The sequence below is a fragment of the Molothrus aeneus genome, chromosome 4 (genome assembly GCF_037042795.1).
Source record: "Molothrus aeneus isolate 106 chromosome 4, BPBGC_Maene_1.0, whole genome shotgun sequence".
NCBI classification, from domain to species: domain Eukaryota; kingdom Metazoa; phylum Chordata; class Aves; order Passeriformes; family Icteridae; genus Molothrus; species Molothrus aeneus.
In genome coordinates, this window is record NC_089649.1 from 34,859,451 (window position 1) to 34,884,864 (window position 25,414).

The 25,414-nt window shown below is 36.1% G+C and overlaps 1 protein-coding gene across 2 annotated transcripts in view; it reads right to left on the reverse strand.

Moving 5' to 3' along the window:
- Positions 1 to 25,414, reverse strand: part of SPOCK3 (SPARC (osteonectin), cwcv and kazal like domains proteoglycan 3) — a 167,415-nt gene that overhangs the window by 17,021 nt on the left and 124,980 nt on the right. For both annotated transcript variants that reach the window (XM_066548250.1, XM_066548252.1), the window contains one exon: positions 5,097 to 5,216. In XM_066548250.1, the coding sequence (XP_066404347.1) occupies positions 5,097 to 5,216 (120 nt within the window). The remainder of the gene's footprint in view (positions 1 to 5,096; positions 5,217 to 25,414) is intronic.

Below are 25,414 nucleotides of genomic sequence, written 5' to 3' on the forward strand. Positions count from 1 at the left end.
ACAAATTCTCAAGCCATCAGTGTTGTGAAGACACCAAAATACTGTTTAACATCACAATCCTAGGAATTCTTTCCTTACTCTAGGAGTAAGGAAAACCCAATTGTTCTCATGAGTTCTATCTGCACCTCATGGTTTTCAAATATGCTTTGGCAGTGAAGATCAGGGAAATATAATTTAGCACTGCATAGTATCAGTTTGTCTCTTCATAAGTAAGGAATTTACAATAGTCAGAATGAAATGAAAATCTTCAAGCAAAAATTGGAAGTTGCTTATTTTATTTACTTTTCTTTACAAAATGAGTCTTTTCCTCCCATAATTTTTTATGGAAATTTGTTAATTTTACTGTAATAGTACCTTCCTATACTAGTTCCAGAAAAGCCACTTAAAATTAATTTTCTTTCAGAATTCTTGATTTTTAAAGTTATTTTCAAAATTATTAATGTATTAGACTTCAAATAATGATATTTCCAAACCATAAGAAGATTCTCTTTTTATTACTTTTGGCCTCGGGTTTTTCATATTCTAACACAAGAAGGTGCACAAGTATTATTCAGAAATAGACTGCCTGTTAGCAGAAATATCTGTGGGACTATGGTATTGTTTGTGCTTTACATATGATGCACTAATTTTGTGTTCTAGAACACAAAATTAATATAGAAATAGAATGAATATTTCAATGGATTTTAAACAGTTGTATAAAATGCCACTTGATTTTTTAACTCTGCATATTCTGACCCACAAGTGAAAAATAATGGGGGTATTATTGTAGTATGGGGGTCAAATATGCTTTTCCCCTTTGTGTCATCTATTTAGACCATAAATGGCCTGAGGAAAAGATTTAAGTGTATATGTAGCATCCATATTATTGATACTTTTAGATATATTACATTTGATCACATCTGAACCCAAAAGAGATTTTGGAAATAATACCCTATTATTTTTTGAAACATCCTACTCTCAATTACATTCTGCTTTGGAAAAAAGTTTAAGTAAGACAAAATTACCTTACTCTTCTAAAAACACAGCAATATAGGCACCTGACATTTTTAACTTTTTAGCAGCATATTGATGGCTCTAGCAGAACACTACTGTTTGGTTTGTTTAGGTATATTAATGATTGTAGGGAACAAAGTGGATAATTTAATAACTAGAGCAACTCCAAACTTTCACCACATCTGCCTTGGTCAGAAGGACTGTGCTCAAGTCTTTTAATATATCCCATACTAAATGCCACCAGAGTGATTGGAATATGAAAAAAAAACTATATACAAACAGACAACCAGAGATGATGCCACAAACTGCTTCTTTGAATGCAGAATGGTTTTTCAGTGAGGAAGGAACTTCATGATAAGAATACAGGAAAGCCTAGGGGAGAAGGGTGACAAAACAGATTTTTAACTCCCCAAGGGAGCTGAACAACTCCAGGGATCTGTTACATGGGACTCTGAAAGGGTCTGCTCAGACCACCAAGTCTCATGTGCTAAGTGCAAAGACACTATGCATGATAAGAAGTTCTTTGCAAGTTTTATTTGTAGCTGTAGCTTTCAGGCATCTCCAAAACAGGGACTGGACAGCCCTGGTACACTAAGATATCAATATGGCTGGATGCCCTGATATACTTAGATAACAACAGGCCTGATGTCTTCGACCTCTTAGGACTTTGGAAACAGACATTGAGGGACTTTGCTCTGCAATAACAGTTTTAAGAACTTTTAAATGGTATTAGAAAGGACATTACTATGTTAAATGGTTGTTATATTTCATGGGTTTTTATGTGTTTACTGGGACATATGCCTGTAAACACATAAAAAAGTGTAAACACTTTAAGTGTAAAAACTGTAAACATTATTTTATGTAAACACATAAAATAGTGACACAATATTTTCTTCTAAACAACAGACGTTCATTTCTCATAAAACGCAGTATGTATTTTGCTGTCTTAAATGAGAAATTTTGAAGTACAGAAATTGACACAACAGGAAAAAAATACAGCACTAGTAAAACCAGTTTTAAAAAAAATTGTACATTCCCAAATCTACAAGTGAAAAAAAACTACTACTGAACATACACTCATTCAATTGCTTCCTGTCTATAGATGGACTGCCTTCCCGCAGTAGTCTGTCAAATTATTGCAAATTATTACATATAAATATTGGCTATTTATAAAATCAATACTGCACAAATAGGATGTTTAATATCTAAACCCAGTATTTTTTCACAATTAGCTATATCCAATTTGAGTAACTGACCACAGTACTGAAACATGACCCACTGAACAGTTACTGTTCAAATGTGAAACAATGGAGGCATTTGTTGAATACCTCTTTTTTGAAAAGAAAAAGAAGAAAATATTCAGAACATTTAGGACAAACTGAATGCCTCACATGTAACCATTTTGTAAAACTTGATTTGTTTTATTTTAGTAAAAAGAAAATAAACATCTCAAAGCCTATCATCAAACTTCGAACAAATTTAGAACCAGTAATAAATTAATACTTAGTACCACATTCCAAATTCTGGTACCATGATAAAAACCTAAGTCAAACATTTATGACAGAATGATGTTGACATGTAACTGAAAGTCAGTAATATGCAGGAAACAGAATTTTCCACAGAGACTATAATCTTTTACATGTTGATGAAAAAGAGTCTTGCAAAAACTATTCTTAGCCATCCAAATCAATTCTTGATTCTATCTCTCTAAAAATGGTAGAATAGCATGCAATCTAAATTGTGCCTAAAATTTCATGTACCTCCTACAATATGTGCAGATTCTGTACAATGCTAAAAGAGAGAATGTTATGACTTTGAAGGCTTCCAAATTGATTGTCCAAAAATCCATAAGATTCTTGCATTTTTAGCCTCACATATTAAAATCTTGGATCTTAAGTCTAAATATAGTCTTTGCTTGCTATTGTAAAGTAAAAATTTGCAAACAAACTGGTGACATAACAAATATGACTGTATTATGTCCACATACACATCATGGTACAAATGCCTGTTTCAAGTAGAGATTGCAGGTCATATCAAAACCACCTGTGTGCTTAAGGAAAAAAAGCTAAAGGAACAATCTCACTTTTTGAGGAATTTTGTGTTTGCACTACATCTCACTGTATTCAAAGCATTAATTATGAACTTGACTTTCTTGCATTATATGGAACCAAATTTCTTGAAATACTGACTTGTTATTTATGCAGGACATAATACTTAACAGCTCTGCAGTTGCTCCTTTATCATTGCCCAAATTTCAAAGTAAGCATTCAGCAGGAAACAGGACCCTACATGATATTTCAGTAGTTTACCTTCAACTGAGCAATGCACTAACCTACATGATTAGATACTCTATAGCTAAAAAAAATGTAAATTCTTACTTAAGGACTGCAAAATTTCTATTTCTATTGTTTTCACTACTGCATGAGAAGCAGATCACATGCCGGTTATGGGCACCAACCAGAATGTGAATTGGAAATATATAGGTTTAAATGTCATTTTTTTTTAATACTAATAAAAAGTGGCACTACTATTAAATATTAAGCCCCGAATGTTTCAGGGTGTGTCCTGCCTGGCTTCGTCTGTCCTCGCTGCTGGACCAAAGGTGGCAGCTGTGGCGTTTTTCACCCCAGTGATGCCTTTGGCTGGCTGGGTGCTGCAGCTGGGCGCTCAGAACAAGTCCAGGCAAAATAGGAACTCAGTTTACCTTTGGTGGAAAAGATTCAGACAACAGTGAAGAGAAAAGGAGCGGGTTCTGCCGTGTAGCTTAGATCCAGAGTTTTATTGTAGCATGGTAGATTTCTGAATGTGGTATCAGCTCCAGCCAGACAGGCAGAGACAGACCCACGGCAGAGACCCCGACCGCATGGTCTCGTGTTCTTTTTAGCCCCGGGGACAGGGGGAGGGGACGGACAGGTGAGGGCCAACCAGGTGTGAGCAAGGGAAGGGTCAGGGGATGTGGATGCTGGGACAAACCAATGAGCCCAGACCTGGGGGGCATCTGCCAATCACTCAACACCTTGCTGGAAGGTGCCAGGCAGGAGGGCACAGGGGGAGGGGGAAAGGTTGGCGTACCTAAGGGGGATGGGATAGGTGACAGCAAATGGGACACACTGCAACACACTACTGTATTACCACTGTACCTCAGAAACAATTTTTCTCAATGTTAAGAAAACTATTCCCAGATAAGACAGAATCATCTTTAATTAATTCTGTTTTACAGAATTATTCACATTTTCTTAGCATGAAAAAAATCACACAATGAAATGACATTGCCAATTATGTGAAATTAATGGATTTCTTGAAAAGTAAAAGAAAAAGTAATGCTACAAATTGAAACAATCAAAATCTAAAAAAATTCTCAAATATTTAAAAAGCTAAACGTAAAATAAGTAAGGTAAGAAGCCAGTGGTGGCTAAGTTCTGTGAAACATACTCTGGAAGAATTCATAGCTTGTCCTTCTTACTAATAAAAGCTAGAGCTTTCTGGTTTATGAAATCCTATTTCCCTCCCCTCCCAGTAGGACTTTACTTTTGGAACTATTAATGCACACTTCAACTGCTCTTCTAAATTAGCCCTTTGATGATTACATTTTAAATTGTAACTATTTTCCACAACAAAAAATTATATTTAAATATTTGAGGGGGTTAAAAACAAATTATGCCCCTACTGTTTCCATTTCATTAGTACTCCTGAGTCTTTTCCAATTTCAAGTATAACCTTAAAAATTCCTTTTTACTTACAAACTTCTTTTCCATCTGTTTTTCAGTACCAGTACATACATTGACATCAACTAGCAAAGATGGGTCACACATAATTTAAGCCCCTTTATTTTCTTTTAATTTGATGGCATTCACAAATGAAAGCATTGTGAATGATAGCTGTCCTGCCAAATGATATTGAAAGTCTGAAGTGAGCATCTTGTATTAGAACCAAGCCATAAATAGGACACCAGCTCCAGAAGAGCCCAAAGTTATAGTTTTGTACACTATATGTGCATGTCTATCTAAAGCACACGAGAATATGGCAGGTCTTACCAATGGAAAAACAAAAGAACAGAAAAGGATCAAAGAAAACATCAAATAAGACAAACAGAAATCACTTACTGCTTCTTTCAGGCCTCTGAACAATCCTAGTCTTCTTATTCTGAATTCCACTTTCATGAAGTGCCTTAAACCAGTCTCTCAATCTGTTTGCAACTTCCCTGAATTCCAGGTCACTGCACACTGAAAAACAAAATGCAGAGTTGTTTAAGGTTTTTTCCAGGGTGCTAAATAGAACTTTTCAAATTATGCTAAAAAAAATCCCCCGACCCCCACAAAACCCCAACATAATAATACAAACATATATGTTCCACAGCTTTTAAAATTTATTTAATTCAGCTGCACTGCTTAGGTATGCCTTCAGAACTCAACAAATGTCCTGAGAAATAAATACCTGCTGTATAAAGGAATTACAAAATTACAGTTGCCAAGGAATAGAAAAATTCCTTAGCAAACTACTATAAACCTGCAGCACAGGTATTTTTACACCTTACTGCAGATGAGGCTGAGACACCCAAGACATTTTTTGTCTTTTCATTTCTATGTTCATTAAGGCAATACTAATCCAAGCCCTACCAGAAGGGGTCAGAGGTGTAATTTAGGCAGATAATCATGAACACTTAGCCTGCTTTCCTATGCTAAGGAAAAGAGGAATTAGGATTGCCAGCAAAAGTATTTCAACAACATGATGGAAGTTTATACTTCGAATGGAGTTTCACAAGCCAAACCTGTGAGCACATAACGGCAAACAGGTGACTCTACAGCCACTTGGTGATGGAAAGGATGGATTCTTTGACCAGAAATAGCAAAGGCAGAAAAAGCACACCAGACCAAAGAGAGCATCTGTAGCACCAAGAGCAGCAGATTAGCAGCAGACTGGCTGAAGTGCTGTAAAGTACTGGCAGTTTGTACAGAAGCCAACAGAAGTAGGTATCAGAAAGAGATGTGCAGTCAAGAGGCTTATTCAGTGAGAAGACAAAGAAAGGGCATGCTTGAAGCAAGTAGATATCCCTCCCAGAACTCCATCTTCCCATTTGTTTGGGAAGACAAAAGAAATAACACTGTCTGGAAGATGAGAAGAGCAGAAAATACAAAAAATGTATCTCTGCTCAGATAACAAAATACTTTCCACTGCCATTCTCAATAGCTATCATTTCCAAATTGGGATCCCTTTCCAGGTCTACCAGTAACCAAATAAGCCATGACCTGAAGAGCTCATACCTAAGTTGTCTGAGCTTCACAGTGACACTCTTCATAATAAATCTCCAGTTTGCTTACTTTTCTTTTATTGTGTAGCAATCCAACACATTTAGTGACTTAGCTTTTTTAGCACTTCATTAAATTGTACAACACTATGAAAAACCTACTTGTATTTTGGAATAAGATAGAAACATATAATTTTGTCAACAACTATCAATGCCTGTACACTTGCATGCATTTAAGCACGGGATTATTTATTCTTTACTGAAGTCCCACTTGATACTTTGATTCTATCCATGAAAGAATGAAAGACCAAAGTACAATTCATCCATCCATATATTTGCATATGTTATGGACTGATGTTTTTATAAATATTGTATTTGTGCTTCTCTATTGCATAACAGAACTATTTCTTTTCTGATAATTTATAGGGAACTGGGGAAAAAATAATGATAAATAGGCATGTGTACTAAAAAATGTATTACAACAACCAGATGAAAATGGTTTCCTGATCCAAGACTACATATTCTAATTCAAACATGAGGGATTCCTATGTTTGCTATGGTGACACCTTCCTGTACCAACTCTTGCAATCAGCTGACAGGTCAGCACAAAGAATCAGCTGTTAACTTGGGACACTCTGCTCCTCTTTAATTTCTCCTTCCATTACAGCTGTATATTGGTTTTTATGGCCAGGTTTTGGTAGCAGGACGCTGCAGGGGTGGCTTCTGTGAGAAGCTGCCAGAAGCTTCCTCCATGTTCAGCAGAGCTGATGTCAGCTGGCTCCAGGACAGAGCCACTGCTGGCCAAGGCCAAGCAAATCAGGAAGGAGACAACATATTCATGTTCAACTTCCTTTGCTGTAACAGAGATGATCAACCTAAAAATCCATTCACCAGAATGCTACTTGCCATTGAAACATGCTTGCTCGAGGTAATTCTGTATGATGAAAAATTATATTAATTAGTTGATACATACTAAAAAATGTTTAGGAACTTTTCATGCCAGTGATGAGCTTGTAAAGATACAGAGTAGTGAAATGATTGTGCAAATTTGTCTGTACTAATTTAAAATAGGTCAAGATGAGGTAATTCTGGTCTATTCAGACTATTATTTAACCTGATAGACTGGGAGATGAATCTTTAATGGTGAAAGACAGACAGTAAAGGTTGTAGAAGGTTAGACAGTAATCAAAAAATGCATATTAAATCGCATTAATCCACTCAGGAACCTGCCAAGAAGTAATTCTGTTTTTGTATAATGCCAATGCAAGGCAATCCTGCTATTACAATCAATTTTAGTAGCCATTAAGAGAATTAGTACAAGGTAATACGAAGTCACTAGCTCAGAGGTTATGGGAGTCTGCTGTCATTTCAAGCAATGAGACTGTCTTCTAAAATTAACACCTACGGCTATGCAAAAATGAAGGTATCAGAAAATTTATAGGTACTTAATCCAAATATAACTTTATGATAAATATTATTTAAATGTTAGGTGGAACCAACTGTTCAATCTGTTTTCACATACAGTAAATGTTATGATTTATGTTGGCATTTGAAACTACTTTACAGATTGGAAGTAAAATATTTGAAAATGCTGTATCAGCCTGAGTTCTTTAAGTGCCTTTCAACTCAAGTTAATTAATGAAGTAAAAATAGTGCTACTGAAAGCTGTAAAGACATGCAGAAGGTGTTTTAGCACTAGCATAATGTCCTGAATTCCCTAACATATTTAAACCAGCCTTAGCTTCCTGACATAAGAGAAAGTAAGTTATTTTAACAGTGCTTCCTTTTTATATAAACACAGACACAGAAAAAAATTACCCATAGCTTAGTAAGTATTGAATGGACATGGACATAATGAGCACACTGCAATACTGTTATATCCAAGAGTAGCTTTTGCTAAGTGAAAGATCAAAAAATTATTTAGGAAAAAAAAAAGGCAAGAAACACACTGTACACTATGCAGATGATCTTCCTCAGCACACAAAATCTCATTCAATCAGGCAGAACTATACTCAAATTCATGTATACAATAAAATAACCAGGAAGTAAACATAAAGAGAGTATCTAGAAAACTTGAAGAACGGGGTACACATCCACCATGTTCTAGAGTCAACTAGTAATTACTCCATGTGAGATGGGCAACTGATCAGTCAGTGCGTGCTGAAGCAAGACTTCTTGCTATTCAAACTTTTTAAACATATTAGAATCACTGCATATGACTTACAAAAGCATGGAACTCAAAAAAACCCCAATATGATATTGTTTGATTCACAGAATAAATATGTTAATAAAATATGTTAAAAGGGACCTCCAGAAGTAGTTCAGTCTTACCCTCTACTAAAAGTAGGTCTAGTTACATCAAGCTGCTCAGGGCAGTGTCCAGTCATTCATGGCCTGTGACCATCAGACAGCGCATGTGAGGGTTCCTCAGTGTTTGAGAGACAACCCCTCTTTGAAAGGAACTACTATCAACTGTTCTGTAGCTCTATACTGTTCTCCCTGAAAAGTGTAAGAGTATTCCCTGTGCTGTAACTTGAGGATTGCAGCCATCTGTCCAGGATTGCTAGACACCCAGAAACCTGGTTAGAGCAGCAATTCTGAATCAGCTGTGAGCAGGATTATTAGGAGTTGTCCACAGCTGATGCTCATGCAGCCCAAAGCCCTTTGACAGCATTACCTACCAGTCATGTACTATCATATGGCTGCACAGGAAACGCTGAGCATCTCATCTGTTCCAGCACGAGCATTTAAACCTTCTGAAAATCCAGTAATCTTGAAACTGCTATCAGAACTCAGTGCTGCCTTTAAAGACATTACCTACTATAGTAAGCTGGAACATTATAGCCCATGTAACTACTCAGTGACAGCACTCCACAAGTACCCTGCCATTCTGCAGAGGTTTTTTTAGGAATTTAGCCCTGAGGAACTGATTACTTGGACTGAAAATTGCAACCTCCAGAGTAAGGGCTAGTACCCTTGTGACTAACTCTAAATGTCTAAGAATTGCATGCAAGTGACTTACAATTCCTGCAATATAGAGCAGCACTTCTAGCTCTGCATCATCTGTCACAAATGGGAAGAGTAACATATGGCAAAAAGAAATGTGCTAGCAAAACCCAATAAATTTGGCAGAAGCACAAAAATCCCTCCAAACCTGTAACTAAAGGATGAGACAGTCATTTCAGTCATCTTTTTACCATCCTGGAAGTACAGTTAGAACTGGTTTGGTTTTTTTAAAAAAAGGCTCTAAACTGAAAAAGTTCATGCATATATTTGTATTTCTATAAGCTGATATTCATCAGCCATCTGTTACCTCTAGGGCCAATGATTTCAGGAAGATAATACCTTGAAATTAACTAATAAAAGCGTTCTGATTTCCTTACTATTTAACTAAACAAAATGAATTTTCTACTTTGGTTAGTCTGTTTTATGAGATAATTAATACAAATTCTGCAGATACCGTATCAGGGAACTGCAGCTGCTTATTCTTACTGCCCCAAATTAACGTTCCATACAGACATTCTGCACATGATTAATGCTTCATAAAATGCAAAATGATTTCAATAAATTACATTTTCATAAAATAAATCTGATCTTTTTGTGTCCTCACAGTTTTTAAAGACTTCACATTTAAACATAATAATAATTTCTGAGTGCAGGAAAAATACTAGTAACCACAACACACACAATTTACGTGCCAAGTTACTGTCTTCAACTTAAAATATGTGGAATTACAAAGACATTGCAATTCAGTAAGATAATACTGATTCTTAAGTCTCTCAGAAGTATTACAGACCTCTTGTGGAATTTGCTAATTTATTTTCTGGACAGTCAATGTATACAGCTTCCTTTACTAACTGCTGCTAACCTTTAGTGTTGGCTATCATTTCTCATCGTGCTCTGCTATTCCAAACTATTCATTTCTGAGGATGAAAATGATGTTATTAATCTGTAAATTGCATATTTATGAACACAGACAACAAAAGAAGATAGCAAAGAGATGTTCCACTCTAGTATGCTATACTCCAAGATAATTTTCAAATATTTCTGTATATTCAATTGAATCCAGTATTTCGTGTAATAAAAGATATGGGAAGTATCAAATAGGGACAGACCAAAAAATTGTGTTAGTGGTGAAAGCTTTTAAGGAAACCATAACCTAAAGGTATGGTAATTCAGTTTTAAGGATTCCTGAAAGCACTACACAGCTCTGGGACATAGTCTGGACATTTTCTTACCTTCAGGATCATGACTGACTGAGACCTGCAAAGACTTTTGCATTTGACACACAATCCCTTGCAACATAGTAGACAAAGGTAAAAAGATCACTGAATAATGCTCTTTATAAAGAAAATATAAAAATATGTATATTATTATTTTACTATTTCCAATTAGGTATTTTCTGAAATCATAAATATTCTGTCCTGACAAAAGACTTTAAAAGTGCATTAGATCAGGTAACCATGCAAAGAACCTAGAAGGGACTGATGTACCTTTCTTTTGTGATAGACAATTATTGCTCGTCATTTTGACTATCTACTGGTTTGCACCTTTTCTCTCTCATGGAAGGGCAGGAGAAGTAAACAATGGGCTGAAGAATCACCCTTTAAGAGAAATTAACTACAATCTGCTCTGCAAGTGTCAGGCATAAAAGAATCTTACATCATATTGGATCCCTCTGAAGTCTAACAGATCTGAGGCTGTGTTGCAGCAATTTACTTTTTTCATATTTAGATTGTTATCTAATGCTTTAAACCACTTTGTATTTACTCTAACCATTTGCTTGTGTGTTTTTCTTGAATGTTTAATCACTAACATTGCTGTCAATCTCATAATATTGTTCTTTAAAAGAGCACAGTTGCCTGTAGACCTTTCAGAGAGGACCAAGAGGGAAGACTTACTCCAATTTAGTTAATTATTTGTATCTTCCCTAAAGTAAGGTCAATAGAGGTAGGAAAATTTTTCTCTACTATTGAAGAAACCTATGACAGTTAATTCATTATATAGTAATGTAACAGCAGAACTCAATTCCCCTGGCCCAGAATCAACAGCCAGTGAGATGCAAATTCTACTACACTACCACCACTTCAGTAAAATTAGAATGCTGGTTAAGTAAATGTAATCTGCAGCTGTGTCTCCACACAAATTCACTAATCCAAAGTGTAAGGAAAAATTCAGAAACTAATGAGTTTAAAAAAACATGGTTAGGGCACAAATACCCAAAATGTTTACAAATGCATATATGAAATATGTTAGCAAAGTGCAATTATGTTTTGCTAGTCTGTGCATTCAGTACTAAATGGATTGTTCATGAATGTCTGGTGTAGATCAGGGAATTTTTGTGAGGAATTTTTATTCATACAGATAGGAATTTATTTAGCCTCGCTAATTTCTAATGTGGTTATTACTGTATGTATTTTAAATCCAAAAATCTCGCATTACCAACAGTGATCCTCATATGTGCTACAGAGAACCTTTAACACACTGAATGTGACATAAATCAGCATCAGATCCAAACCAGACACCATGAGGTATCAATCTTGGTATCATGGTATCATTCCAGAAAGTTCTTTCCCAGCCATAGTCTCTCTGCTGGCTACCTGTACACAGTGCTGTCCGCATGTCGACTTCGCAAGTATGGAAGTTTTCAGAAGGAGCAGCTCACAGAAGGCACAGATCAGCACCATGTGTATGCAGAACCAAACAAAGCCCTCTTAAAATCCTTACCCTATTGAAAACCGTAGTAAAATTATTGCTGACTTCAGTACAAGCAGAATTTCACCCTCAATTTGCTGCTGTCTAGACCAACTACTTGGTTCTTTGAAGAGTAACACTGATCAACACAGTAATGATTGTTTAAACAATTCTGTTGACATTTTTCACAATGAAAAATTATATTTAATAAAGATTGCAATCTATTAAAAGGAAAAGATAACCTTTTTGTTTAAAGAAATATGTCATTATATTTTGAAAAAATCTACACAAAAAACATGATGCATTTTAGACAAAATCTCTATAATTAGAATGTACATTGTTTTTCCACATGGTGATTAAGAACCTTTCAAGGCAAAAAGAGTATGGGCAATTAGACATGCCAGGTAGTAATCTATTCAGTTATAATTTCACTTGCTAATCATAAGCCATGAAAGGCATTTATACTAACTGGTTGTGCTGATTATCAGCACCGTTGCCTACAGCTGAAAAGAACTGCCAAGTATCATCAACAGTGAGCCTCTTCACCACTGCATCTGAGACTTCCAAACTACTGTCCTAATAATGGCATCACTGTTTTGCACTCTTTACAAAATTTGTAGAAATCTTTAAACTGTCAGTGACATCAGCAAGAGTCTGAAAATAATGCATCAGTACCTGAGACTTAAAAGTGAAAAAAACAAAATCAGTACTACAATTATTTTAAGAAATAATTAAATTCCTTCTGGTAGTGGTTTTGAAGACATCCTAGTAAGAAACATTTATAGTGCAAAATTATGTCTATTTCTCACATAGATTCTTCTGCTCTCTGTCAAAAGACTTTTAACATAATTTTCTAGCTGTTATTCCTTTTGTTACTGAAATTCAATTTCATGCATGTTTTTCTCCTGCCCCTTTTGGGCCGTGCTCTTAGAATTATTTTGTATTTCTTTAAACACATCAATAACTACAGAGAAACATATCACAGTGATACCTGAATCTAAATGGTCACACAAAAGCTCCTCATTTCTTTGACAATGATCACCATTAAATCAACATGGCATTACAGAGTCCTGCCAGATTATCCTATTCCATAACGCCAGCTGCATCACTAGGCTATTTAGGTAGTTTTAAAAGATACAAGCCCTGACAGCCACCTGTGAATTCACTGTGGTCAAACCCCATGTTTTGTTACCACATCACTGAGCTCAAAAATTTGTTGCTTTCCTGTCTGCGTGGCTCATTGCCTCACTTTCAAGATGTTGATATTGCTCCTCAATGATTTTCAGACAACAGCAAATTCACATTTAGCAAGGTGAAGCTGAGGCACAGCAAATGTGTGCAGAGATTACTGGACTCAACCGCAACCACCACCACCAAAAAAATTAAGTTGTAGTGTAACGAGTCCAAGTTTAAGAGTTTCTCCACGGCTCTTATTTCATTAAACAAACAGAAACCCTAGTTCCATTTAGTGGGACTTTTGTCACTGATTTCAGTACCAGTTTTGCATTCAGTGAACATGAAAAACCTTTATTGCTACTGCATAAAACCTCAAAACTTCCTCCTGGTTTACAGTTGTAATTTGAAGGCTATTGCTTGAATACCTGAACAGATTTGGGATCTTATTTACTTGCTGCTCTCTGCATGTATTAACCGATTAATTGAAAGGACATCATCAACACATTTCTACTTTAAGAACCAGCACTGCCATAATTTCTTAATATGCAATCAACTTACAGAGAAAAACCACTAGTTTAGTCTCATTTTATACTGAATTCCTGATGGCTGAAAGAGTTAGGGCTGTTCAGCCCCTGGAGAAGAGATGGTTGTGTGGAGACCTCATAGGAACCTTCCAGTATCTCAAGAGAGGCTACAGGGAAGCTGGAGAGGAACTTTTCATCAGGAGCTATAGTAATGGGAGAAGGAGTAATGGACATAAACTGAAAGAGGGGAAATTTAGGTTAGACATTAGGAAGAAATTCTTTTCCATGAGGGTGATGAGATACCTCGCCCAGGGAGGTAGTGGATGGTCCAGCCCTGAAGGGTTCAAGGCCAAGTTGGATAAGGCCTTGAGCATCCTGCTCTCTTATAGCCTTTAGATACTGGAAGGCTGCTATAAGCTCTCCCCAGAGCCTTCTCTTCTCCAGGCTGAACAACTACAGGTCTCAGCCCTTCTGAGCATCTTTGTGGCTCTCCTCTGGATTCACTCCAGCAGGTCCATATCCTCCCAGAGCTGATGGCCATGACTAAATAAATTTTTTCAGGACATGATGCAGTATGGTCAGCAGTTGCCTCTATGATAGTTTAATGTTCCATATTTAAAAAAAAATCAAAACAAAACTTCAGTAAAACTTCAACTTTTGAAATCAGCCAGTAACTTGAGCTGTGAAAAAATTTCTAAAAAAAAAAAAAAATTACATTGAACCCTAATGTTTCCAAGTTGATAAGGGAAGTTACAATTAGAACAGACTCCCTACCAAACCCAAAGGCATTGAATTTGCAATTTAAAATGGTATCAAAACTGTTGTTTAAGCCTTAGAACATAGAAATAAACCAAAAACTCATTAAAGCTTCAAACTTTGCAAAAAACTGACTTTCTTGTACAGGCTGAGAACAAAATATATAAAATCATATAAAAGAATTTGGTTTTATTATCTCCCAGGTGCTAGAAATTAAATTTTTGAATTTTGCTGTTTGTGCCTCAAGGTATGTTATACTGCATTTGGGATAAATCTATTAAAAAAGCAAGTGGGCAGACTCCTAAATAGAACCATAACTTAGCAATCAAATTAAAATAATTCCTATTCTCTTAGAATAGTATTTCACTTGGAAGGGACCTACAACAGTCCAGCTGCCTGACCAGTTCAGGGCTGACCATAACCTGTGTTAGTAAAGGCATTGTCCAAAATGCTTTTTAAACACCAATGGGATCATCGACCACCTCTCTAGGAAGGTTGTCCCAGTGTTTGACCACCTTCTCAGTAACAAAATGCTTTTAAACATCCAGTCTAACCCTCCTGTGGCACAGCTTTGAAGCATTCCCATGTGTCCTATCACTGGATACCAGGGAGAAGAGCTCAGCACCTCCCTCTCCACCTCCTCAGGGAGCTGTAGAGACCAATGAAGTCACCCTTCAGCCTCCTTCTCTCCAAACTCAACAAGCCTGAAATTCTTATCCTTTCCTCACAGTACATTGTTTCTTTCCCTGTCACCAGCTTTGTTTCCCTCCTCTGGAGGCATCCAAGGACCATCACATCCTTCTTGACATGTGGGGCCCAGAACTGCACACATCACTCAGGATGAGGCTCCCCAAGGCTGAATGCAGTGGGACAGTCACTTCTGTTGGCTGTCTGCTCTTTCTGTGCTTGATGCACCCCAGGATGGGGTTTTGCCCTCTGGGTTCCAGGGCACACCCTGCTGACCCGCACTGAGCTGCTGCTGACCAGCACCCCCAGATCCCTCTTGGCAGGGCTGCTCTCCAGCCACTCCTCCCCCAGTTTAGAGTTGTACCCAGCATTACTCAGTAATGCTATTTCTATATGAGTCACCATGAGGGAGCTGTGATCAAATAGTATCAATGTACAACACCCAGTCCACTGAACTCAAGACCAATCCTGCTACCACCATGACACTGCTGTGTAAAATATCTGATGTAAACAAATAGCTGACCAAAATAAATTAAATGAATACTGAATGTCCAGTGACTGCCTAAAGTCCAAAAATGCTCAAATGTTAGGTAAGTCTCTTAGAAGTAATTAATAAATAAGAAAAGAGAACCATGACATTTTCAACACATTGATATCAATCACCTGTGAAGAAGATGCAGGCAACAGCTCCTCTGATTACTCAGTCACTCAACAGTGATGACAGAGGAAACCTCCTGAGGATACAGGCAGTGGTAATGGCCCAAAGGGGAGCAATTCACAAAAACTCTCAAAAATCTCCCTGAAAGGAGTCAGCTAGGTATATTAGGTATCTAGATTTTGTTTCACATTGACTAGACACGCACACACACAAAATAAGTCAGCCCATCAGCAGAAGATAGGAACATACATAAATATATGGCTGAATAAACATAAAAAATAGTGAGTTTTTCTCCTCTCTTCTATCTAGAGAAGGCAGCCAAGCACCTGCCTGGTGGGCACAAAACTATGCTCCTGAGCCAAAGATGTAATTAAAGAATCATCATCTCCTTGCTATTCACATTTTCCTTTTTCACCTTCTTCCCCTTTCTAGGCTGCTTCTTTCTTTAGTTCCTCACATTTTGAAGTGTCAAGAGCTAATGAATCACACATGATTTGTATTTCACTGTACACCACATAATCAAGGTGTCCTATTTAATCACTTTGGTGTTGAAAAGTTTCCTGTGAAATAAAGTCACAGGACACATATTTCTGTAACAAAACACATATTTCTATATATTTCATATATATATATATATATATATTTTTTTTTCCATATATATATTTTTCATATATATATATATTTCATAATATTTCATATTTCTCAACACATATTTCTGTAACAAAACATCTTTTATCATTATCATACTGTTACTGAATGATGTTTTTCCTGAAGAAAATCATAGATATTAATATTTTGAAAAATACTTCAATGTAAAACATTTTTTTCAGAAAGGTAAGATGCTGAACATTTTAATCTAAATTAATTGATTGATATTCATCCAATAGAAATGCAGATATGTGTAATTTTTGAGTCCACATACAACCCGTTTCTTATAGCATTGAAAGAAGTAAGGAAATTGTCTTCAGGAAAATGTCCATTTTTTATATGGCCTGATATTGCACAGATAAAGTAAATTCAAAGTTTTAAAAAATAAAATAATGCAAGCTAACACTGAGACACTGATAGCAAAAAATGAGAGCTCTGTGAAGACTGCAACAGGTAGATGTTTTGTTCTCACAGTTACTGTTTGGCTTCCATTGCAAAAGAAATTCCTCATCACTCAAAACAACACTAATAAGCATTTATAATGCTTGATAAGGACAGTATATTCCATTTTGATTTATGCAACAGAATGACCCAATGTCCACATGATACACTGGAACAAATTGCTCAATCATATAGGAAAAGAGTTCCCACATTTCAACTTTTTAGAATGCTGTTCTTTATTTACCCCAAAACTCTGGACATCAAAAGGAAACTCAGATTATAATAGAACAAGAGCAGAAGTTCTGACCAGACCATTTGGTGTTCAGCTCTCCCAGAAGAGTGTACCACACAAGTTTCCAGTCATTAAGCTGCAAGCCTCCAGGACAGCCCAGATTCACAGCATGTGCAGTGCAGGCAGTCTGCACATACAGACTGGTTGTTTGCCTGGTGCCTTACAAACACATGCCAACACCATCAATCTGTCTGCAAACACCTTTTTAATGGATAGATGCATTTCTATTTCCATTATGGAAGTCCTTAAACTGCACAAGAGGCATTCTTCCAGTCTGAAGACATCCTGCTTTGAGGTAGAGCAATAGAAAAAAACGGAATAGTAGATTGTGCAATTATTCCATGACCTCTGTGGTAATGAAATTCAGTACAATTTTATCTTTATGCTGCGTATAGTTAGCTTGCTTCTACATATAAATATATATAGCTAGGAATTTAAAAATTACTTCCAAGGCTCCTTGTGTCCTTTGTCCAAATGTCAAGAATAAATCATTAACCATTAGAATGCTTATTTCAGATAGAATTGAACATTACATCACTGTGCCTGAAGCAGATGGAAAGTAAAGGCTGTTTTGCAGGCTTTATGATTTGCAAACACTTTTCATGAGTTCGTGTTCTATAAAATATGTTGGGTTTCTAGACTACTACTACTGGTCATAGTTTTTAGTCTATCTTGTACTTTATTATGTTACCCTACAAAAAAACCCACTCGGTTCCATACAATTGTTTCAATGTTCTAGGTGCTTCATATATATAAAAAATAGCTTATATGTATATATACATATATATGCATATATATATTTGAAGTATGACAACATCTGCATTGTGTGTGCATGTAGGCAAACAAGATCTTTTTCTGAGATTTCTCTTAGAAATTTAGCATATAAATCTAGAATCACTGTAAACTGTACATAGCTAGGAAATTTATAGATTTACATCATGACTTAAAAATGACAAAGAATTTTTTGTGATAAATATATTTTGAGCTACAAATCACATTATCTTGACTATATTTCATGCTATATGTTAAGCTACACATTTCTCAACTCACTCCTCAAATGCATGAGATCGACTCTGTTTCTTTCTCTATATTTTGGCTAAAAAAGAAAAACATGCATTTGCACACAGAAGCAAGTGTAGTATTCCTTAATATACATACATGTGCTATAGTTCTCAGAGCATTTAAAAATTTTTTTCTCTTTAACAGGTATTCAGAGCTAAGCAAAATTGTCTCACTAACTGCCACTGAAAGTGACAAAACCACTCATGAGTTTCTATTATGACAGATAATTTTGGTTAGCTAATTATAATGTGGACCTTTACATTTTACATTTTGGGCATCAAAAGAATTTCATATGATGAAATGTTGAAAGCACTTGGACCATTTTTGCTGAAGAAGAAAACAATGGGATCTTATAAATGTGAATAAATACCTGGAGGGTGGACATAAAAACAGAACCAAGCTCTTTTCAGTGGTTCCCAGTGACAGGGCAAGAAGCAATGGGCACAAAGTGAAACAGGAGGAAAGAGCTTGCTGTGAGAGTGACTGAGTTTTTCAGAGAGGTTGTAGAGGCTCCATCCTCAGAGACATTTTAAAGTTGTCCCAGCAACCTCTCAACCTTGAGCAACTTCTTGGTCTTGAGTGACTTCTTCTAGGTGGCCCTTCTTGAGCAGAGGGGTGGAGCAAGATCATCTCCAGAAGTCACTTTCAAACTCAACCATTCTGCTAGTCTGTGACTCTGTAATTACTGGTGTGTAGCTGGGTAAAAGTTTGGTAGCAGGAGTATTTTACTGATAATTTCAAACATCTCAACAAAAATCAATTCATGTGATGGTATAATTTAATTCTTCATTTACTAGACCTTTATTCAGATTCTCTGTGCTAGTTGCACAGATTATTTGGGGAAAAAATTATTTTCCTTTCTTTCTCCTTTTACACTAAGCAAAGTTTTCCACCTCCAAACTTATTTCTATATTTGTTTCAGGTTTTGAGAAGAGAAATAGAGCAAATCAAAAGCCTGACCCCTTTGTCTGATCTTACAAAGCAATTGATTTTAAATCTCTCCCAATACAGTGAAGGAATTTAGAAATAAGGTTTATAAGAAAAAAGGACAAATCTTTATGACACTAGATATCACTTATGCAAAAAACTGAATTAATTTCAAATAAACTAAAATAGCAAATGAAACAATTGAAGATAAATAATTAACTGCTTATCATTCACTCTAACTCTTCTACCCTAACTTACATGGACCAATACCTTAGATTTATCACTTGCAGAGTGAAGTGTTACATGGTATGTGCAAAAATAGTACCAAGTGGTCTAGGGAGAGGGGGAAAAGACAAAGAAAATAGTAATATATAGTTCCTCAATATAAGAAAATTAGGATGTTCTCTGAAAAGGGAATATACTTCAGCTAGAAAGCTGAATTACAGTATTTACTCTGTACTGAGGCTACATTCCTGCCACTGCTGAGAATCTCTTCCAAGAAGCTAAAGAAATCAGTTCCCTGGCATCACTTACTGACATCAATGAACTTCTAACAGCCTCCTCTGTAATACAGGAAAAACATCCTGACAGACTGGCATCTTACACGACGAGATTCATGCTGCCCACAAATGAACACTACAGAGGGGCAGGCTGCTAATCCTTACTGCCAGTGAGAGCTCTCACTAATAATTAAAAGACCATCTGGATGAACTGTGGACATGGGAAATCAGTGCTTGCATTACTAAATCTACCTTTAGTCCTAGTGAATGAAATTCTAGAAACATCAAGAAATAAACACATGTACACAATAACCTTGTGAATAACTGCATTAATCTCTAGTTTTCCTTTCCTGAGCAGTAAATTGCCACAGATGCTTGTCTCTGACACTTGTCTGCATCCTTTAGCCTTCACACACTATACACTGTTGGCTATTGTCAGCTTTTCACTCAGAAAAAAGCACTTTGAGGCTCTCAATCAGTAACATTTAAAGTTGGTGGACAACTCTTCTAAATTATTCCAATCTGTAGTGATTTTCTTTTAAACTTGCTTTCCTAATGTTATATATCCTGTTTTCTATGAAGTCTAGTTATGATCCAATGCTCAATTAAATGGTCAGAAACATCCCAACTGACTTGGATATGATTTTACAAACTCTCTTTTTTTCTCTTTGATAGATTCAAACAGGGTGAAACACAGGACCAGACAGTATTACTATTTTCTTTGTTTTTCTGAGCTGCAGCAGTATTTTTTCACTTTGCTAAAACTGTAAACTCTTTTTCTATTCCTTTTCTGAGGCTAAACCTTTAGAAAGAAGGTAACTACATAATACCAGCGATTTAGTGACCTCTATCTTTGACGTATCTTTTAATCCTCTTAAACTGTATATACAGAAATACTGAAGAGGTTGGTCAGCTTTAACTACTGACCTTAAAAGAAAACTAGAAAAAAACCCAAGATTCCTATGAGACATAGTAAACTTTCTTAAAACCTTCAACCACACCTGAATTTGAGACAATCCTGCTGAAGAGACCAAACAGAACAAAACTGTCTTAATTACTTACTTTCCACTTACACAGACTTTATTACTCTCTTTTTAAATGTTCTGTACTCTACTACTGTTCTCAGCATTCTAAGAAATTTCTACTAAAAAGAGGAAAAAAAAACCCAAAAATATTGACAGGAATTATTACTGAAGATTAATCAATCCAGGATTTCTTATGACTTGTACTCTTAGAAATGGTAAATAGAAGATTTTTTTGCTCTTTTGTTTCATACCTCTCTACTAGTAAAGACATACCTCTGTACTAGTAAATCATAATATAAAGCCAGTTAATTTTAGGGGGTAGTTATGTTTTAAAGGTGCTACCATACTAATGAGCCAAAGCTTAACAAGTGGATAAAACTGAACAAGTGCTGATGCCTGCATGTGAGATGGCTGTAGCACTTGATGTTGCAGTATCAGCAGAACAGTTAAAACAGATGCCACAGCTAATTTCATGGATCTGGGTGCCTTCAGGAAGGAAGTAAGGTTTTTCATTTTCCATGAAGACTTTAATGTTTTATTTAGAGAATTTCTGACATGTAAAGCAATATGCATCTGTGATATAAAAGAAAGATATCAAGAAAAATTAGAATTTGTATTGTATTTTGTGATGCAGATAAAAAGCAATACAGTTGGGTAATTACTATACTTTGAGACACAAAGGGTTGATCTAATATTTTTATTAATAAATGTTTTCATAATGCTGATTCATCAAGAATATAAAATAAATCTGAATTTAAAAATACAAAACCTGCCTTCTTGGCAGTAAAAACATTCAAGATGTGAAAATCAACACTTGAAATAGATTTAGATTGTGCTGACACTAGTACATATTCTTACCAAGACTCTGAGTAAAGCTGTAGTAACCTACATAAAGACTCAAAGGTAGCTATTTTGCATGCAAAATAAGAATGGGGGGGTTTTCAAAATACATCTTTCCCTTGCTTAAAGACACTCAGAAGCATGTAAAAATTGTCCTGCAGAGTTATTGGTAAACAAATTTCTACTAATACTGTTATTTTTTTTTCTAACACTGCATCATCATTTCAAACTTTTAGAAATTATCACAGCTAGAAGTGAGTGATGCGAACATGGCCTAGGTGTTATCATACCCTCAATGCACAGACAGACACATTCAAAGTATCAGTGAATACACACAGCCACATGAAAATGTTCAGTAGTGCCTCAAAACTTCACACCAACCAAGAGAACAATGGTTCCCAACTGGGAAAGAATGGTCAAGCATTTATGCAAGAAAAGCAAAAGTGAAACAGTAAATCAATTCTGTACTTCTGTCTGTATGCTCAAGAGGGGTGAGAATGATTTTTTTAGAGAAAACTTCTGCTTTTATGTGTAAGAACCAACTGTATATTTACTATTGAAAGAAAGAGGATATTGTGTAACCAAGTAAGGATATGCTGGTACCCACTTTTTTCACTGAATAATAAGTTACTAGAATATTTGCTTAAAATTAGCTCAAGTAGAAACTAGTTACCACAACAGAGGTCAGCTTCAAAGAATGAATGAGATACAATATGCATGTTAAAAAAAAAAATAAATTGAAAGGGCTACCATATCACCAGGATATTAATGAATTTCTGTCAATTTCAAGTGTAGCAGTTGTAGAAATATCAGCAATAGCTGCCAAAGACAGACATTCCAATCCCGGTCTTTTAAAGGACTTTGATATTTTAAAGAAAATACTAAAAAAATCTGGCAGCTATTAAAATAGTCACTTCAGAAAAAGTGATACTGCAACTATTTAACAGGGAGCAGAGATAGCACAGTTGAAGTACTAAAGTAAAAAGGATATTGAAGTACTAAAGACTCAATTAATATTATTGAGAAGTGGTTGCCAAAAGGTTATCACATGTTCTTTAAATACCACTCAGCTTACATCCTACTTGAAGAGAACTTCATGAATCTTATTGATCTATCTTCAGAACACTACTGAACCATCATCAGTCCATTCCTGAGCTTCCTAAGGATCTCAAGCAGCTTCACTGTCAATAAACTGACATACTTACAGAAAAAATAATTCATAATTAGGTTATGTAATTAGCACCACATGTTTTATCTTCAAAAAAATAAGAAGGAGGCGCAAATTAAGTAATTTAAAGTAATTACCTGATTTACAAAAAGACCTGATTTTTCTAGCAGTTATGTTCCACTGTTGAGTAAGGAAAGACTTTTAAATATTACTGCATATTGATGGTATAAAAATAGTATCAGTAAAAAAGTATTACCAACACATCAGTAAATGAGACACAAACATAAAGGCATCCTTAGCTTATTTGTACATTGCATGAACAGAAAGATGATCCAGATACTTAGCATATGATCTGCATCTCTTTGGTTATTTATTCTCAATACAACTACTGTGACACTCTTGTAAAGCCTTTAATGTACCATAAGATTGGCAAGGCCCCTTCATTTACATGATTAAGGCAATTATAGCCATAATAATTGAATGCAGCACCATTTTAATCGTCTGGACTATATGTAAGCTTCTGCTTTATAATCCATGGAAGCTGGTTGGTGAAGTGCAAAAGAAAATAATGAATATATCCTAAACGAAGCATGCTCTCATGAGTAACTATAATAGAGTTTATTGTGCTACACAGACTAAACTTTCCAAATAATTTGCATGCTTTGGGGACTCTAGAACTGAATTTGTTCATTAATTGTTTCAAGATCTAAGTTAGCATTAATGATTATAAAACCTAAAATGAAAACAGCATTAATTATCTTCCTTCATTATAACAGCTTGCCTGTCTTAAAATTGCAGGAACACACAGAAAACCACAGGCTGATACACTGTAGATAATTTTTTTGCTTCTAAAGAAATATTCACCATTGGGTTCATTGGAGCTTCCCCTCCTACAAAAACACAAGGGGAAAGGAAGTAAAGAAATCAATCAAGCTAATCAAAATTTTCATAATAAATCATTTTAAAGCAACCTCCTCTAGAACAGTCTTTTCCCCTGTGACAAGTATATGAATACTTCATAAGAATACAACTCTGAATGACTGATTACTCATCTTGTATATAATGAGTCTTTACCTAAAAAGAACCAGTGCATAAATGGCCCTGAGTCTTGGAACAACCCCACAGAAATCAAGGATTACAAAAAAAAAGCAATGTAGTCTAAGCATTCACCCCATGTGTATAAGCTCGCTCTCACATACTTTTAGTGAACCTGCTAGCTTTGGGATGGAGTTGGGGAGTTCACCCTGAACTGCTCCCTGCACACAGCATGGACAAGCAGTGCCATGCTGTGCCCAGCTCCTCAAACATGCACACCTGTTTTCTAAGCCACAGTTTGCACAGGACAGGCGTGCCCTCACTGCCCTGTGATAAAAAGGACTCACACAGTGAGCAGTGAAGCAACACTGACATTATTTTAGAAATCAAAAACTGTATTACACAACTATTTTTAACACAAGGCCAGATCTGCCAGTTCAACACTCACTTGCTCGTAATAAGAAACATGAGGAGCAAATTCTCCAAGTGCAGTCCACCACAGTAGGATGGAACTGCTTTCCACAGCATTGAGATCTTAGGAATTTTCCATTTAAAAGTAAATTTGTGGATGTGACATACATACCAGGATTTGACAATACCAAGATTTTGAGTACTCAAAAGCTTCTGAAAGCAGCCGTAAAAATTGGAATGCTTTGGAAATAAACAAGCCAAATGAAGAGCAAAGACAATGTGGTTCTAGAGAAGATTGTTGTTGCAAAGGTGTTTGGGAACTGTGAACAAAGAGCTATTTTCCAGTGACAGGCATGTAATATTCCCATCTTCCCTTTAGTGCCATAGCTCTTTGCAATACTGCCTACAAGCACTCAGCTAACAATCCTTCCTCAGTATTACACTTCATCCTGGAAACCATAAAATGTTCTTCTTCAAAGCATTCTTGAGTATGTTCTACAGTGTTACAGGGATTACTTTTCATAAACACAGCATAGGTACTCTAGCTTTTTTTACAGTATTATTATGGAATGAGCAACCTTCCCTCAATGCTTCACTTTTTCCTTGTAACAGCCAAGCTCAACCAAATTTTAATTTGCTCTGCAATTATGACCTAATTGCAGAGAATATCAAAACTACAGATGACTGCTCAAGCCCATTCTACCTTTTCACTTTTTTTACATTATCAGCTCCACTCTGATCTGAATTAATAGTATTCTTTTACTAGAATGTCTCTGCCTCATTGCTCTATCTGCATTTGTGATACCACTGATTTTCTGCACAACACATACTTCTACTGCTTGCTCTCAAATATTCTGATCCCTGTAACAACAGAAAGAAAAACCAAAATTTTTTAGCCAAAAGGTCATCTACCAGTGTAGTAACCAATTCTAGTTATCCTTTTCGAATTATAAAGGTGTTTTAAACAAAGTGGACACACACTATCCCATGCAGGAGAAGTTTGAAATTTTAGGAGAAACAGCCATCTGGAGCAAAACTGAGTCACTTCTAGAGCCTAACAACAGCTTGCACAGCTGCATCTCCATTTCTCCAGTCCTTCAAATAAAGCCTCCTCACTCCCACATCACACATGGACAATACCTGGCAAGCAGCCTATAAGACTCCTTTCCAGCCTTTCCCAGGTTCCAGAGAAAGGAAGCCCAGGTATGTGGGTGTGCTCTGGCTAGCTGACAAGGGAACCAGGGATGGTGGGCACACAGGTCAGACCACTCTCATCCCAAACACATTCTCTGTCATTCTACACCACATTAGATTGCTACTAATCACACTACA